Genomic DNA, 17,969 nt, shown 5'->3' on the forward strand with positions numbered 1-17,969 from the left:
CAGAAGGGGCTCCTGAGACACAGCAGCCACTACTGCAAAATGTGGGAGCAAAGCAAAGGAAGAGAAGCAAAGGACTGGGCACTGTGGGATGCTTTGCTTGCCTTTTTTTTGTCTCCCCACAGACTTTGCTTCTCATCTGCTGTCAGGAGAGGCAGAAGATAAACAGCTACTGGCAGTAGATGCACAAGGCTGACCAGCAGGCTTTTAAAGCTTGAACATGTTCAGGTATGTGCACACAGGTGAGAACAAATCTGGGCTTGGTCCTGCACTGGACGTTTTGCAGAGGTAACTGCAAATACAGGAACCAACCATGCAGTTAAGTAAGCAAAGAGTCAGATGCATCACATGTGCAGCAGCTGTTCAAACCTGGCCATCTCTAAAGGGCCCTCCTGCGGTGCAGGTGGTTCTGGTCCAAAGCCTGATCTCACTGAAATGGTTGAGGCAGAATTACCCTCTGGAAGTAGGCAGAGAAGGGTGTGAGATGAGATAGCTCTGATGCATGAGGGCATCACAGCTCGTTCCTTTTTCGTAAGCCCCTTTGGGGATTCTTGGGTTGCACACCAGGATTGTGTCCTCTCCTTCTGCACTGTGCAACTATTGCACAAACTTGGCATTGGAAAAGATTGAAGTCGATCAGCATGCAGACAGAGGAAGCATACAACAGGTCTGCTTTAGGTATTTTATTTGCCAAAATGAGAGAGAGAGAGTAATTTTTCATGATTAAATGAGATTTTTATTCTCCTCCACCACATGAAACCGTTCATACACATGATTACTTCCCTCATGCCAGGTAAGAACAGGAACATTAACAGTTACACTGGCATGTGTCAGCTTGCATTGGAATAGACACAGGTCATTTTTCTTAGTGCTAAAATTTAACCTCCCCCTTTAATGTCTTGCCAGAAAAATCAGAAGTGTAATTAGTGACAGGAAGATTTTGCTACCATGCTTAAGTGGTTTTAATGATTTTTAATGTTTTAAAAATGATTATTCTTTAGACTTAAAAAACAATCTGCAAGAAGCCTAGGTACCATGAACTGCAGTGTGCAGGTAACTTCAGCACCAGTTGGTCTCAGCCCTTCTCGTGCTGGTGGACTTCTGACCAGGCACTGGAACATGTGTGAGGTCAGGGACTTCTGGCTCAGTTTTGCCTTCCCACCGCCAGAAAGAAAGAAAACCTCTTTCACTCCTCTTCCAGTTTTAAGCAAGGAAATCCCAAGTGTCCTAACAACTTTTGTCTTTACAGCACAAGGCAGTATGTTAATGAAACCTCAACTCTGAAACGTTCATCTTTTAAATAGCAGCTTTGAAATGAAAACTTAGGGGATAGAAACTTGCAGGCCAATTTTGAGACCACAAATCAACTATGGACAGATTATCCCCACCTCCCCTCTCTGTCCTAAAGTGCAATTAATTAACAAAACAAACAAATCCAACCCAAATCCCATAACCCCCCCCAGAAGAACATGGAATACTTGTCAAATGGTAACAGAGGAAGGATGGTGCTAACTGAGCTCTGCTGTGTCCCACTGGTCAGTGAAGTTCTCTTCAGTTCAAATGTTTCCCTGCAGCAATGAGAGGTTCAAGGTTCTTGCTATTTGTGATCAGTTAGGAAAAGCAGCACAGGAGCTGTCTGGGGCTGCTAAGCCACCCTAACCGTTTGGCAGCTGTGAATTCTCACAGTCTTTCATTTAAAAAATAGCTCTTCACAGATTCTTCTGGTGTCCTGGGGGGAGGTGACGCTGTGGCCTTCTGTCCTGGAGTCTGTGAAGATCTCATAGTCATTCCCTCCCTGAAAACGAGGGGAAAAGCAGAAGAGGATTTAATTTTGTTTAGCTTAAGGTTCAGTCACAGTCTTAGGGTGGAGAAGGCACACATCAAGGAAGTTGCAGGAGCACAGAGGAGGGCCACAAAAATGATCCAAAGGTTAGAGCACCTCTGCTATGAGGATAGGCTGAGGGAGCTGGGGTTCTTCAGCCTGGAGAAGACACCAAGTGGACCTTAGAGCTGCCTTCCAAAACATGAAGGGACCCTACAGGAAGGCTACAGAGGGACTTTTCAGAAGGGTGTCTAGGAACAGGACAAGGGGGAATGGTTTGAAACTGAGGGAAGAGTAGGTTTAGACTGGATCTTGGGAAGTTCTTCAGTAGGAGGGTGGTGAGACACTGGAATAGGCTGCCCAGGGAGGCTGTGGATGTCTCCCTGGGGGTTTTCAAGGCCTAGCTGGATGAGGCCTTGAGTAGCTGAGTCTAGCTGAGAGGCATCCCTGGCCATGGCAGGGAGGTTGGAGCAGATGATCTCTAAGGTCCCTTCTAAGCTAAACCTTCTAGGATTATGATGAGAATGGACTCTTTATGTATGGGTATGTAGTGATAGGACAAGGGGTAATGGTTTCAAACTGAAAGAGGGTAGACTTAGATAAGATACTAGGAAGAAATTCTTCACTGTAAGAGTGGTGAGGCACTGAAACATGCTGCCCAGAGAAGTTCTGGATTCCTCATCCCTGGAAGCATTCAAGACCAGGTTGGATGGGACTTCAAGCAATGTGGCCTAGTGGAAGGTTTGGAACCAAATAATCTTTAAGGTCCCTTCCATTCTAAGATAACATAGTCACATCTTCCAGAAAGCTGTGTTCATAGCAGACCTGTGCTGACATGTCTGCTGAACTTCACAAACACCTGCATGGGAACTTCCTGACCTGCATGCTGGCATTGGTAATAAGAGACTAAAACTCTCAGTGTAAGTTTTACCATGTTTTTAGTTTTCTGTAGCAACCCAGCACAACTCTTTAAATGTACTTGTTAATACTCAGGTATGAAGCTTGTTACAGGACACTCTGCCAGCTCATGGCTTTTGTGATTTACTTGCATTAACCTCTTCATAGAACAGAATCATAGAATCAATAAGGTTGGAAAAGACCTCAAAGATCACCAAGTCCAACCTGTAACCCAACACTTCATGACTACTAGACCATGGCACCAAGTGCCACTTCCAATCCCCTCTTGAACACCTCCAGGGACAGCGACTCCACCACCTCCCTGGGCAGCACATTCCAATGGCTAACAACTCTCTCTGGGAAGAACTTTCTCCTCACCTCGAGCCTAAACTTCCCCTGGCACAGCTTGAGACTGTGTCCTCTTGTTCTGGTGCTGGTTGCCTGGGAGAAGAGACCAACCCGCACCTGGCTATAACCTCCCTTCAGGTAGTTGTAGACAGCAATAAGGTCTCCCCTGAGCCTCCTCTTCTCCAGGCTGAACAATTCCAGCTCCCTCAGCCTCTCCTCATAAGGGCTTGTGCTCGAGGCCTCTCACCAGCCTTGTTCCCTCCAGCTTGTTTTAGTTAGCTCACTAAGACTGTTGATCCTTCACTACTGCAGCAGTGTTTTGGCCTTCCTGGTCCGCTGTGACATTTGTAACTGGTTTCTAATCACTGAAGGGCAATGAAAGCTCCTTTTGCAGCTGGCTCAGGGAACAAAGGTGCTGCCACCTGCAAGAGCAGAGATCCCCAAAAGCTGCAGCTTTGAGCACTGGAGGAAGCAGTTACCTAACTTTTGTAGCCTGTTTGCCATGCTGCTTCCCAGCAAATCTGCCACAACTGCTGCAAATCACTGAAAACCCTGCACTGCCACTTTCAGGCTTTAAGATCAACTGTCCATAAACTCTGTGCAGAGGGACAAGGATTCCTTTTGCGGCTGGGGGCAAGGGGGTAAAAACATTTTAGTTCAAAGCTTGTCTTTTTCTTATAAAACTTGGCCTTTTAAAATTTATGAAGCTAGAAAGCTCTTAGTGAATTACAAAATGTTCTTCTAAAACTCAGCCTGACACAAACTTGGCCATATTCAGACAACTTTAATTTCACCCAGGCTTGCTATAGTCAGGTCTCTGCTCAGTATTTCCAAAAGCCTCTGAACCACTCTGTGGAGTTGTTTAGCTCTGCCCTATGACTAAGGACAGGGATTATGTATAATCTCTGCTAACCACTCTGTCTCCACATAGAGGAGGCTGAGGAACAGCATTAAATTGAATGGAAAACTAATATGGTTAATAAACACCAGGCAACAAGAAACATCAATCTACATTAACCAAACAGGATAACCCCTGTTCCACAGCTCTGTCACCTAGGATTTTAATGTAGTCACACGAGTTCAGTTTAAAAATGTAATGTATTAAGTCTGTCAAGAACACTGTGTTCAGGAAACAAGATAAATCTGCACTCCCAGCTTTAGGCTGAGCAGCAGTGCAGAGCCATGCTGTGGCCACACATTTAAATTCTCACTTCAATCCTTGTCAGGCATAAGGTAATTAGTTAGTTGGAACCTACAGTGCTTGTGATTTAAAACAGCAGCTCTGAAATGTATACACAAACCCAATCTACTCACTGGCATAGTCTTATCTCCAAAGAAATAAATAGTCTTGTATCCATCGTTGGCAACGATTCCCAAGCAGTACCTCTTGTCCCAGCCATCTGGGAACACATCGAAGCTGATCTGGCCTCCTAGGACAGACACCAACCAAGCAAACTTTATTACAAGAACACATTTCTGAGGGGAGGCTAAGGGAGATAAACTGAATTGGGTAAGATTTTTGGTAGAGGGAGCTTTGCAGAAGTCAGAAACATTACAAGACCCTGGAGTACTCAACTTGTGATTTATTATTTACCCCTTAAACAAATGGGGAAGTCTTAGCATGTTCCCAGACACTCCCTGCTCTGACACTTTCTAAAGAGCAGAAAAAGGAGGCAATCAGCCTTTGCAACATACCCTGACAGGACAGCTGTTCCACTTCCAAATCCTTGGACTTTATCAACACATTAAAGTGATTCCCAGCTGAGGCTGGTGTCCAAGAAGTATCTTCCCCATGCTTTAGCAGAGCTACACTGCAGCTCATTTCTGCCCTAGTGTTTCAATACCACAGCACTAAGGCCAACTCTACTCTTTGTAATTCTGAAAAAAAAGTCAAGAATGTGGCAAAACAGTGGGGAAGAGAGGAAAAAAATGCATGCAGAATTAATGCCTCATTATCATCACTTCTCATGTTAAGCTTGCACTTGGATTTCTCTCCCTCCTTCCATATGCTGCAGTTACATAGCTGAAGAATCAAAGGCTGCTGGCACAGTACTGATGTAGTATTTCTGATTAAAACTGCTTCACAGAAGCAACTCTTGACTAATCAGCAGCATGTGATACGTTTCAAAATGAGCAGAATCAGTCACACAACTGACATTAGAAGACAATGAACTGATGACAAGCAATGAAGTTCTCTCTGTTGATGGATTTCAATTAAAGTGTACCAAATGAAAGCCTAGGAGGAAGAAGAGGCTTAGTCTTGCATGCAATGCCTCCAACCACCCCCAGAGAGGGAACTGTCACACAAGCAAGATAGGGTCTGTCATAGACATAAGGGAAGATGACTAAAGCGAAATGTAGATCTTTGAATGTGATACCTATAGAAAATGTCAGGCCTTTTCCTGCAAATTCTCTTCGTAAATCAGCTACAAATTTCTCTCTTATATGTTCCCTCTGTTAAAAAACAAAACAGAACCACTCATCAGTTACACAAAACAGAACAACACATCAGTTACTAAAACAGAACACCACATCAAGGTACATGCTGTACCAATTCACCAACAAAAAGAGAGCTCAAAAACCCACCCCCCAAACTACCCAAAGGTCTGAGTACCAGGGCTAGTGTGAGACAGCTACATTTTATTATTACTGAAAGCATCCTGGGAACATTTCCACTTTAATCTGTTACCAGCTTGTGAAAAACAACAGCCCAACCACACGTATGTGCTGTGACATTTGCCTCTTCAGCTGAAAATCTTGGAGTACTAAAGCTGTATGTTTCAGCTCCTGCTAAAGTCCAGTTTTACAAGTAGGGAAACAGAGGCATAGGAAGTCTCAAACTTCTGATGCCATATACACCAACAAAAAGGTTTTTTTCAGAGTGCTTTAGGCTTAGATATCTTCCAGCACCCATTAACTGAGCCACAGGCAAAGACTGCTTTAGAGGAATGAGATTTCAGGTTTTGTATCAGGTCAGAAACAGTTGTCATGGTGTTGCAGAGAACACAACTCAGATTCCTTTCAGCCATGTACATTTAGCTGTGTACAAATGAAAGCCAACAATGAACACTTTGACTTCAGCTTTTAAAGTCTGCTTCACAAGGCTTTATGGAGTTGAGAAGTTTTATTGATTTGCATGGATAGAACCTGGTTATACTAGAGAGCACTTCAAGCTGGTTTGAGCTATGGCAGGGTTCTTCAGGAACCCTAGGTGTAGAGGGAGAATGGATAAAGTTCTTGACAGAGAGAGTTGTTAGCTGTTGGAATGGACTGCCCGGGGAGCTGGTGGAGTCACCATCCCTGGAGGTGTTCAGGAGGGGACTGGACGTTGCCCTTGGTGCCATGGTTTAGTAGTCATGAGGTGTTGGGTGACAGGTTGGACTTGAGCATCTTTGAGGTCTTTTCCAACCTTATTGATTCTATGACTCTATGTTCAGTACTCTGACTGTAGGGTTAACAAAAATAAGCCAAACCCACCCCTTCTGCAAGTAATCACTGTGCAACAGAGAACCTATTGTACGTTTCCTGACATCTGATCAAAGAAGTTAGTTAAACCACACGGAACAGATTAAAATGCAAAACAGAAAAACTACAAAAAGTATAAAGAACTTTCCAGAAGTCAGGACCTGGCCATGACTGCCTCTTCCAGAAGAGCTGGATATTTTTCAAGACTTGTAACTCACTTTATCAAGTTCATAGAACTCAACTCGTTCTTCCTGGCTGCAGCTCCTTCCAATGGGAGACACATTTATCATCCCGCTGCGGAACTCAATGAAGGTGCCCCTGGGAGGGGAGGAGATGAAGAGCTGCTCAAAATACTGAGTATCACAATTCATTTTTGTTTCACTCTGAAGACACAGTGGGGATCAGATGTCTCCTCCAGCCTCTCATTGTATTCATAAAACCCCAAACATGCAGGAACCAGTACCTCTGCCACAAAGGTTCTTTTTGGACTTCTATTTCAATCTGTAAACTCCAACATCATCCTTACTGACTTCTCAAAGTACAACTGGAGCATCTTGTCAACCCAAATCTCAGACCCTGACAGGCCAGTCTCTCAGCTTTGGGGTGAAGCAGCAATATTTAGATCAATCTAGGCAGTGTTTCAAGCTTGCATTACATATGGTACTTATTAGTGCCTTGAGCAGCTGCACCCTCATGGAGCTGTCACATACAGCTGACCTTACTGCATGCTTCTAATCTCTGGAAGACATTATGCTGCTCAATTCCAAAGATGTCAAGGAAATAACCCTACTTCAAAACTGAGCTTCCTTCCCTCTTAATAAAAATGCTGAAGCAGTATTTCAGATCCTGTGCTCCAGCAGGGAGTTTGTCTTTGTGTGCATGGACTGAGTTCTGTTTCCTATCTACAGTATTCCTAAAGCACAAATTACTCCTTTTGTGAGAGGTTTGCTTTACACATTGATACTGAACACTATCACGGAGACTATGGTAGCACCAAGATCATAGAATGGCTGAGGTTGGCAGGGACCTTAAAGATCATCTACTCCAACCTCCTCATCATGGGCAGGGACACCTCTCAGATAGACTTGGCTGCTTGAGGCCTCATCCAGCCTGGCTTTGAACATGCCCAGGGAGGAGGCATCCACAACCTCCTTGGGCAGCCTATTCCATAGTCTCACCCCCCTGGTACTGAAGAAGCTCCAGTCTAACCCTACTCTCCCTCAGCTTCAAACCATTCCCCCTTCTCCTATTGCTAGACAACCTTATGAAAAGTCCCTCTGCAGCCTTCCTGTAGGATCCCTTCAGCTATTAGAAGGCAGCTGCAAGGTCCCCTGAGAGTCTTGTCCTCTCTAGGCTGAACAACCCCTATTCTCACAGCAGAGGTGTTCCAGCCCTACAATCATCTTTGTGGCCTCCTCTGGACTCACTTCAACAGCTCTTCTTCCAACAGCTCTGTGCCCTTCTTATTGCTGGGGACACCAGAACTGGATGCACTATTGGAAGTGGGGGTCTCAGAAGAGCAGATGTATGAAGCACATACCTTTTCTTGGGTAGTTTAATCTTTGCAATGTAACTCAGGCAGTAGTTGATTAGGTCCTGAAGTACATCCTCACCCAAGTGGCCCTGAATGTTCTAACAAAACAATCAACAGTCAACCAAGGGTAGAGAAGCTGAGGATCTAAACACAAGTTACATGGCTGGCAGAGACACTGGACACCCAGGCATGTATGAGAGTACAAAGGAACAAACCCTCGGGGAGTTAACTCAGGGATGCACAGAGAGTACTGCCTAAAGGCTCTCCTCTTTCTTTGTGTTCACTGTGGGTTTTTTAAACCCTAAGACAAAACTCTGATTTAGTGTGGGGCAAAGACTCAGCAAAAAATTGCATTTAACATCTGTTGTAGCCAAGCATGAAGAAATGGAGATTGTTACTGCAGCACACTGGAAACCAGTGCAGCAATTTCAGCCAGGAGCTCTTCTGCACTTTTTGTCTCCATTACTTTTGTTGAACCAATGAAGATGATGAAGGTATCTAAATCTGATGTCCATTTATATTAGAGTGTTTACCTACTAGCTTATGCAACAGATCAGAATATGCACTCTGGTTTAATACTAAAAAGCAGCTACAAGATTATTTACAAGAAACTTTCTGAACCCCAAGGCCCCACAGACATCAGCTATGAAACGTCATATTCCATAGGACCTCCAGGAGCAGAGAGCACATTTGCTAAGGATAAGCTCAGGGAAAGGCTGTTCCAGGATTTCCAGTTCTTATTTGATCAGACACAGAAGAGTCTCATAGAGGAGAGGCAGAGTGAGCTGTGATTGTTTAGCCTGGAGATGAGGAGGCTCAGGGGAGACCTTATTGCTCTCTACAACTACCTGAAGGGAGGTTATACCCAGGAGGGGGTAGGTCTCTTCTCCCAGGCAAGTAACACCAGAACAAGAGGACACAGTCTCAAACTGCACCAGGGGAAGTTTAGGCTAGAGGTGAAGAGAAAGTTCTTCCCAGAGAGAGTTGTTAGCCATTGGAATGTGTTGCCCAGGGAGGTGGTGGAGTCACTATCCCTGGAGGTGTTCAAGAGGGGACTGGATGTGGCACTTGGTGCCATGGTTTAGTAGTCATGAGGTCTTGGGTGACAGGTTGGACTCAATGATCTTTGAGGTCTTTTCCAACCTTATTCATTCTATGATTCTTTTGCGTTGGAAAATACCCCAAAGAATAAAGCTTAAGGTATAGATTGTCATTACATGAACCAGAGCAGCAAATGAATGATCTGTTACAGAAGCAACATGTGGAGACAGCAGCAATTTTGGCCTTAGTTAAAAGGGTGATTGTAGAGAACTGTGCTGGAGCAAGAGAGTTTAGAAATGTCTCTTCCACCTTACTGGAGATGTCCTCCTTACCTGCTGGCACAAGAACTTCCCATCCTTGTATGCCACCAGGCCATTTTCTGGAAAAACGTAGTCAAATTTCTCAACCACTACAACCAAACAAAAGGACAGCAGTTGTAATTCCCCCTCTGCCTTGGAGTACACACTGAACTGTTTATAATACAGCAAACATCAGATCCTGAAGCAGAGAAACACGCAGCACGAGACCAGAGCCACTCTCATTTCCCTCCAAGACTAACACACACCTCAAATCAATGATGTCTTTCAGTAAGTTACCTCTGTTTTTGCTTCAGGGCTCTCCCTCTCCTGCAAATACAGAATCACAGAGAACATACTGTTGGAAGAGACCTCCAAGATCATCCAGTCCAACTTTTGACCCAGCACTAAAGGGTCAACACTAAACCATGTCCCTAAGCACCAGGTCCACACGCTGCTTAAACGCTTGTAGGGACATTGACTCCACCATTCCAATGTTTGGTAACCCACTCTATGAAGAAGTATTTCCTAGCAGAAATACATCTCTCTGCATTCTTCAATGTAAGGCATCTCTCTGCACTCAGAGTGATTAGTAAGTTTTCTCAAAGTTACTAATCTACAGTAGATGTCTGAGAGCTGTGACCATCTTACTGCAGTGCAATATGGTGTGGCTTACTGGAGACCACTGGTAAGCCAAACAATTTCTGAGTGATTTGGGCATTACAGAAGGCTATCAGGGGCATCAAGTACAGAAAGACCATTAAAGAGAGCCTTTTCTACAGAAAAGAAATGCCTCTGGACTAAAGAAAAAGTCCATGCCTGCTCCATGACCCCAGTTAACAAAATCAGATCCTTCAGTGATGCACTCTGCAGCAGAGCAGCCTGCAGATGTCTGTTGTGCACATAAATCCATTTACAAAAGACAAGAAAACAACCTTCTAAGGTACTGCTGTGACATCAGGTAACAACCTGATGTAGTGGTAATGACAACCCCTTACAATACACCCAATTATCTCTAACACAAACACAGGTTGCAGTTTCTAATTGCCTGTAGGCAGCTCCTCAGAGACTGAGAGCAACAGAAGAAAACCAGGAGGAAAGTTGGAAGGAGGAGCAGGCACAGGGTTTCACCTACATTTAACCTTCACAGCTTCCTCTAAGCAGCCGAGCGGAAGGGATTGCGTCAGCCACTGTCCTTACCGTCATCGCCAAGCTGCTCCTTGATCTTGTCAAAATCTGAGCCACCCACGACTCCAACTTTCACCTTCTGACGCAGCCTCTGCAGAAAGGCGGCCATCTCGGATGTGATTTTCTAGGTTCCGAAGCAAACAAGCACATCTGTCAGCATTCTTGTCACAAGACCAGCATCCCTGCTTCCAGTACCCGCCCGAGCCCAGCAGCGCACCGCACACCTTCAAGGAAGAACTTTCCCCTCCATCCCCGCCCTTAAAAGGACAAAGCAAGTTTGCACATGGCGGGAAGGGGCGCAGAACCCGCAGTGCTTGCACGCCCAGCTCCCCTAACCGAACGCCCGTCTCCGCTCAGTGCCCAGGCTGACAGCGCCAGCTCAGCCCTCCCGGATGGAGCCCAGCAAGCCCCACGACACGGCACAGCACCCGGCTAGGGCAGAGCAGGGCGCGCCCCGGCCCCGTCCTCGCCCCCGGCGCCGCGGGACTCGCCTGGCGCGGGGCCGTGAGGGTTCCGTCCACGTCGAAGAGGCAGAGCGCGGCCGTCTCCGGCGCGGCCATGTTGCCGCCGGGCAGCGGCACGACACCGGCAGCCGCGCGCTCCCGCCGCGGGGCACGACGGGAAGCGGGGCGGGCCCCGCCCTTCCTGCCGCGCGGCGCTCGAGCGCAGCTGCGCTCCGGGGCGGCGGAGCCATGGCGGTGGTGAGTGCTGCTGGCGCGGCCTAGGGCGGCCTGCTGCCGTGGCGGGCTGTGCTCTACCTCCTTCCCTCCCTTCCCCTTCCGTCCTCTGGGCTGGGACCGGGGTGAGCGGTGCCTCTCTCGGCGGCCGCAAGCCGCTCGTGGCCCAGCCCTGCTGCCGGTGCCTCACGGGCTGAGTAACGGCCCCGGGAAGGGTCACCGCCGTGATTACGCCGGAAGGGTACCGCGCGGATTAACGGCCGGGTAACGGCCCAGGAAGGGTCACCCCGGTGCCTAGTGGCCCGAGGCGGGCGGAGAGCCAGGCGCGGAGCAGCCGGTGGGGCGCGGGGGAAGCGGCGTCTTGACGCTCCGCGTTAATCTGTCCGCGCGTCCGCCCGCGTCCGCCCCCGCAGGCGGCGTCCCAGTGATGCTGTCCCTCGGCCCCAGGCCGTGGCCGTGGCTGTGCCAAGGCCGCCGAATGCCGGCGTGCGGGCGGCACAGCGGCTCCCTGCCTGCCTTCTTGCCCTGTCCTGCACGTTCCGCATGGCTGACCCCTCTGGCCATGTTGCTCACGGTGTCCATCGTGCTCTGGCCGTGTTGCTCACGGTGTCCATCGTGCTCTGGCCGTGTTGCTCACGGTGTCCATCGTGCTGTCCGCGTTTCCCAGAAACTGCTCTTGGCGCGGTCATTTAGCACTTCAGCAGTTTCACCGACTGGCGGCCCCAGGTGCTCTGCCCCTCCTTGCTTAGCAGCAGCCGGTAGCGCTGGTGCTCTCGTTTGCATTCTGTTCAAAGTGGGAGGCAAGGTTATGGACGCTGTAGGGATCTGTCCAGTAAACTAATGGGGGCATCAGAAGTATTTTCCCTCTTCACCTGCATGGAGGGAGGTGAATGAATACCAGAACCAGTTTTAAATGTAAGGTTATGGTGAGCTGGAGCTTGTGCTTACAGTTTTTAGGTAGCCAAGGAACAGTCTGAGGCAGTCGTGATGGGGTTATAAAGAAGGCTGAAATGATGACCTGTGGGAATGTTTCCTTATAGGCTAGACTCTGCGGGATTAGGACTAAAGTCTGCATGGCACTGTCTTTTGGGAGACCTCTGCAAAATGAGCTCTGGACATGGTCATGGAAGAAGGAAGATGCTCACCCACCCTGGTTTTTGGGTACAAGAGAGTGTTTGCAGTCACCAAAGCAGCGAGTTAAAGGTGTTAATTGTTATCCTGGGAGACAGCAAGAGCCATCTGTGTGTCTGTGCCATGCAGCCCCTGCTGCTGTGGTTCGACAGACTGCTGTGGAGCAGAAGACAGAAGAGTTCAAGCTGGTATACAGGTTTCCAGGGATTAAGTACTGCAGGATGCTGTCCAGACTGAAGCTGTTGCAGACTGCCACCACCATGATCATGCTGCCACCCATCACCTACCTCTATGTGCAGGACCAGGTTTCTCAGAGCGTCTTGTTGTACACCAGTGGCATTGCACTCTTTGCTGGTGCCATGCTGTATGCTATGAGCTACTTTCTGAGACGAATCATTGGATTCATCTACTTAGATGAAACTGGCCAGACTGTCAAAGTGGCCCACCTGACCTTCTGGGGAAGGAGGAATGACCTGTACTGTCCCAAGGGGACAGTGGTGCCTTTGGATGAAGTTGGAGACAGCAAGGGGGAGCTGCTGCTGCAGTTCAAACGGTATAACAGCAGAGATATTTTATATTTCACCATTAAGTATGGACAGATTGTAGACAGACAGAAGTTTACTCAAATATTTGGAGAACTTGAGAGATACAGCAGCTGATTTCCAGTGGATTTTCTTGCTGTGTGTTCATCGTGCTTACTCTTGTGTGAAGTTTAACTGGTTGGCCTGACTGATGTTCTTGTGTCATTTTCCTGTGCATAGCCTGCTGGTAAGTGCACTGTGTAGGAGGTAGAGAACAATCTGCTGCATTTGGTGTCTTGGCAGCTCGTTCAAGGTGTGAGCAGCACATTCCATGTGGGATACAGGGATGTGTGTGGTGCTCTGTCACCAGTGGCTCTGAGCCCAAACTGGGAACCTGCAGGAGGAGGCTGAAGTAGTGATGCTGACTCTGTTTCAACTGGCCTCTTGGATGCTTTTGAAACAGGAAAACTCTTGAAGTGAAAGGCAGTGACTGCCAGAGCATTCTCACTTTAAAGCCACTGTTTCTTTTAGTGATCTTTAGGTTGCCTGGGAAGGTTCTTGGAGTTAAAACTTGTCTCATGTACATATGATCTGTGTACGTATGTGCTGGATGCCTGGTACTGCCTGGTGCAGGAATGAAGCTGAGGTAGCTGGAAAGAGCAAGGTATAGTGCTGCATGGGGTGTGTGTAGTCTCTTGGCAAAGGTTTTCCAGGATGGGGCAATAAAATTGGGCAAAACAAGGGTGAATGTCACAAAACATAGGGGCAGCTCAGGGGCAAGGGTAAGTTAAAGACTTGGCCAACATTTCAGGAGCCTCTCACAGGAATCAAGGAACAACACACCTAAGCTGTTATGCTGTGAGTTACAGGGACAGTCTGTGATGCCTGTTCAGTTTGGGTCCTAATGATCACCTGAAAACATGGAACTACTCATCCTTCTTTGCATATATTCATGCCTGTGTGTCTTTCCTTTGTATGACTCACCTCTAACCAGTGCTGTAACACCTGAGCTGCAAAACCTTACCAAAATGATCTTAGCCTTTAAGAATTAAGTAGTCTTCTGTGAAGGTTACTTTATGTCCTGGGAGACAATTTAACTCCTTCAGCTGCTCTTCCAGCTGCTACTTCATTTGAAACTGTCAAATAAACTCTCACCAATAGAGAACTGTGGGGAGTGGTCTTTTCCCTGTTTCTTGGTCACATGTACTGAATCTCCTGTCCCTTGCTGGATCAGCAGATGCAGGTAAGCACAAAGGCCACTGAAGTGCCTGGCTAAGCCTGATGTACTATTTCTGTTAAACTTTGCCTCGTGGGGGCTCACTTATTTTACATGTTGGCTGATCATGTGTGGTACAGCAAGGTCAGAAGGAAAAGAGAAACCACCCTTGGCTTAAGCACCATGGCAGCAACACAGCATGGGCTGTATGCACACACTCTTGGTTTTATAGAATGGTCTGGGTTGGAAGGGACCTCAAAAGGTCATCCAGTCCAATCCCCTCTGCAGTAACCAGGGACATCCTCAACTAGATTGGGTTGCCCAGAGCCCTGCCCAGCCTCACCTTGAGTATCTCCAGGGATGGGGCCTCAGTCACTTCCCTGGGCAACTTGTTCCAGTGTTCGACCACCCTCATAGTAGTACCTGTTGCTAACATCCAGTCTACATCTCCTCTAGTTTGAAACTATTGTCCCAGGCTTTTGTAAACAGTCTCTCTCCATCCTTTTTGTAGGACCCCTTCAGGTACTGGAAGGCTGCTATTGGGTATCCCAGAATTTTCTCTTCTCCAGGCTGAACAACCCCAGCTCCCACTGCCTGTCCTCGTAGCAGAGGTGCTCCAACCCCCTGATCATTTTTGTGGCCCTCCTCTGGAGCTGTTCCATTAGCTCTGTGTCCTTCCTGTATTGAGGGCTCCAGCCCTGGATGCAGTACTTCAGGTGAGGTCCCACCAGAGCATAGTGGCAAAATGGCCTCAGTCGATCTGCTGGCAATGCATCTTTTGATGCAGCCCAGGATGTGATTTGCCTGCTGGGCTGCAAGTGTGCACATGGCCTGCTCATCTCCAGCTTGTCCGTCAGCACCCCCAAGTCCTTTTCCACAGGGGTGCTTTCTTTGGGAGGCTTACCTTCACAAGAGCATACTCAGTATGCACTGCTGATTGAGTTTAGGTGTGTACTGGGTATAAAAGAGCGAGCTCTGGAGAAGTTCAATTATAAATATTTTATTTAAGAATATTGATTACACATGAGATGCCATTTGTTATGAGGCTGTGTACAGTTACTACTTACACCATCAAGTGTAGTTAAGTATTTGTTTAAACATTTATTTGGCACTGTCCACAGTATGCTGTAAACAATATGAACTTTGTATGCCTTAGCTGCAGTGCTCTGTAAGTATTCTCTAACATGATCTCATCAACATGTTGGACACAGTTAAACAGGTACTGAGTGTCAGTAAAAATTATAAAAACACCTAGAGTATTCATAATAAAAGTGAGGATGTGGTAAGACTTCAAATTACTGGACCTTTTCTTCTGTAAAAGTACAAGACTTACTAGAGACACTTAACTAAAACTACTGCACTGATATGTGGACCAAACTAATTCCCCAAATGCTGTCAGCTACACTTCTCAGCTGGACGTTCCTCTTGCTGATAGCACACTTAGGAGGACAGTGATGACAAGGAGGTTGTGTTGTACACCGGTTTACTGGGCCTCCCCCCTGCTTTCTACAACCTCTGTTCAAAAACTTGCTCAGGTTCTGACCAGCTGGTACTAGGATTGTGGTTTCTGCAGAGAGGTTTAGAGAAATCCTGTTATTTTTTAAGCTGGAAGTGAGTACTTGAGTTTCCCAGTAAGAGCACCCAAACAAATAAAAGGGGAGAACCATGAGTAACACCTCTCAAAGCAGGTAAGAAACCTTTCATGGTTTGGTAGCTGTAGTAAAATGTAAATCTTTAACTCCTCTGTCTCTTACTGTGTACTTAAATTGTGGTCAGGTCTAATAGAGCAGCTTTGAAGTCCACAGTGGTCCCTGATTTATTTTTGGTGCACAACATGAAATTAAACTTGGCAAACAAAACCCAGATGCTTGCTAGCCAAGAAGAAAAGGAAAAATAAAAGGCACCAGACATAGTTCAAGTCAGCCTTAAGCAAACAGCAGAGTGTGCAGTGGAGAGACAGCCAGAACAGTGCTCTGAAGAGAAAAAAACTTCAATGGACTGCAGACTTTTTGATCCTGTGGCTTTTTAGGGGATCTCTGAGGAATCAATGACTTAGAATAAACTTTGAGAACAAAAATAGAGCTAGTTTGCTTTATGGATGTGCAGTTAGGACTAGGCCTTCACTGATGTCAGGTAATGGCCAAGATCAAGCAGTCCTGCTGTAGTTTTACAAAATACCCCAAGTATTGATGTGGAGCTGGTAAGAGAGATGAATGGCTAGCTTGTGTCCTGGACAGCTGGGGAGAGAGCTCAATTCATTCTAGACTGCTGACAGAGGTGGAAGCAATGTGCTTCACATGATTCTCCAAGCATTGCCAAATTACATACTTCAGGGTATAGTTTTCTCTGTACAAGTCTCCTTGTAAGAGAAGTCAAAGGTTCTAAAGTCCAAGATGAGGAAGGAAGTACAAGTACTTGAATTCCCCTTGGAGCACTGGCCAGTGGCTGAGGGCACTATGTGTAGCCTGGGCACAGAGCAGCTGATGGCATTCTGAGCCAGCTGCTGTGGCATATGTCTGTGTTCATGGGAAGAAAGCTGGAACTCGCTCTGTGAAGTACTGTACTTGGCAGTGGTGAAAAGCAGAGCTTTCCTTGAAACGCTGATTTTATTCCAGCTACCATGAGAGAGTGGCACTGTCTGTATGGCAGGCATGTGGCTTTAAAGGTTATGCCATACTGGTGGCTGCTTCTGGACACAAACCTACTGGGATTACCTGTGAAAACAGGCTGTAGCAGGGCCATGACCATTGAGAGGACTCTGCAATTCATATGGCCCAAGCCAGAAGGTGGAGGGCCACAGCTTGTAGAAATGCACAGTGTGGGACAGCTGCATGTACCTGCTGGTGACCAGTACCAATGCTCTGCCTGGGTCGAGTTTGCATGGAGCAGCTTGCCTTGGTTGGGCAGGAGTACAGACTGAACACAAACCCTAGTTTATGACTTTACACTTATCTTGTAAGTAGAGAAGACATGAATTAATGCAAACTAATTTCATAATCAGCTGTTCAGTGCGAGAGAACTGCTTTTTACTTGAAGTTTGCTAAGATGTCACTGAAAATGTTCAGGAAGAGGTGTGCATGGTGGTCCTTGAAGATCAGGGTTGGACGGAAGCGAATGGATCTGTCACCACAGCCTCCCAGCACAACACCTACAAGGGGAACAGAAGAGGTGCTCTGCTCATGTCCATCTGTGCCACACAGCCAGAAAATGCAGGTCTCTGAATGAGGTTCATCTCATTTGATGGCCAACAGCAGCTTCCCAAGTCACTGCTGACTGCTACCATGCATGATCAGTGGAGCACAGAGGCTTCAGGTGTCACAGCTCAGAAGACACTGCCTGTGGGTGTTCTGTAAAACACCTGGAATGCTGGGACTAATCCTAGCATCAATGGAAACCATCCAGTGCTCTGAGACTTCAGAGCTCCAATGCTCTACTGCTTAAGTACCTCAAGGCCAGAAGACGAGGCAGTAGGCTTCACTGCAATTTTGCTCTGTAAATTACTGCCTTTTTCATTATGGAAAGTTTAAATCTCTCAGCACTGCCAAACTTCTTCCTGCAGTACTTCAAATGCAAGGTGTTTTTTTTACCCCCCAAATGAATCCTTTCAAATGTTTGTGGGCAATGAAAGTCCATACTGCTGAGCTAGGCTTACTGTGCCTCCAAGCATAGCCTTGGTTTTACCATGCAACAAACCTCTCCCTGCTGGCTTACTTTCCAAGAACAGAAATTACTAAGTCTTTCACAGTCCAATGTGTTGGCTTCACAACAGTTTAGCTGCATCATGCCTGCTTCTTTCAAAAGCTGATTTAACAGCAAAACCTGAGAGCAGCAAACCT

At 46.9% G+C, this 17,969-nt stretch overlaps 3 protein-coding genes across 5 annotated transcripts in view; 1 reads left to right on the plus strand and 2 right to left on the minus strand.

Annotated features, from left to right (window-relative positions):
- Positions 1-665: 665 nt before the first annotated feature.
- On the minus strand, positions 666-11,193 carry PMM2 (phosphomannomutase 2). The gene is made up of 8 exons (XM_068147158.1): positions 11,080-11,193; positions 10,601-10,712; positions 9,437-9,513; positions 8,070-8,161; positions 6,748-6,847; positions 5,443-5,518; positions 4,379-4,494; positions 666-1,792 (listed from the first exon to the last, which is right to left on the minus strand). The coding sequence occupies exons 1-8, from the start codon at positions 11,146-11,148 to the stop codon at positions 1,688-1,690; spliced, it is 747 nt and encodes a 248-aa protein (XP_068003259.1). The 5' UTR covers positions 11,149-11,193; the 3' UTR covers positions 666-1,687.
- On the plus strand, positions 11,160-15,421 carry TMEM186 (transmembrane protein 186). Of its 2 annotated transcripts, none has more exons than XM_068147156.1 (2): positions 11,160-11,289; positions 12,306-15,421. In XM_068147156.1, exons 1-2 carry the CDS (start codon positions 11,281-11,283, stop codon positions 13,053-13,055), a joined length of 759 nt encoding a protein of 252 aa, XP_068003257.1. In that variant the 5' UTR covers positions 11,160-11,280; the 3' UTR covers positions 13,056-15,421. The 2 variants fall into 2 exon arrangements, with proteins under 2 accessions (XP_068003257.1, XP_068003258.1); XM_068147157.1 differs by lacking the exon at positions 11,160-11,289 and adding an exon at positions 11,832-11,991.
- ABAT (4-aminobutyrate aminotransferase) overlaps positions 15,118-17,969 on the minus strand; it is a 60,305-nt gene continuing 57,453 nt past the window's right edge. For both annotated transcript variants that reach the window (XM_068147154.1, XM_068147155.1), the window contains exon 16: positions 15,118-17,281. In XM_068147154.1, coding sequence (XP_068003255.1) covers positions 17,160-17,281 — 122 coding nt within the window. In that variant the 3' untranslated portion in view covers positions 15,118-17,159. The remainder of the gene's footprint in view (positions 17,282-17,969) is intronic.

This window comes from Melanerpes formicivorus, unplaced genomic scaffold, assembly GCF_026170545.1.
Source record: "Melanerpes formicivorus ecotype bairdi unplaced genomic scaffold, bMelFor1.0.p_v2 SCAF_14, whole genome shotgun sequence".
NCBI classification, from domain to species: Eukaryota; Metazoa; Chordata; class Aves; order Piciformes; family Picidae; genus Melanerpes; species Melanerpes formicivorus.

Bases quoted from the DNA above. Each gene is read 5' to 3' on its own strand.
- PMM2 (XM_068147158.1), bottom strand. From the start codon at position 11,148: ATGGCCGCGCCGGAGACGGCCGCGCTCTGCCTCTTCGACGTGGACGGA. The intron at 9,514-10,600 runs GTAAGGACAGTG...GTTTGGTTGTAG, and splicing joins GGAGCAGCTTGGCGATGACG to TGGTTGAGAAATTTGACTAC. The intron at 6,848-8,069 runs GTATGTGCTTCA...CTCCCCTCCCAG, and splicing joins ATTAAACTACCCAAGAAAAG to GGGCACCTTCATTGAGTTCC.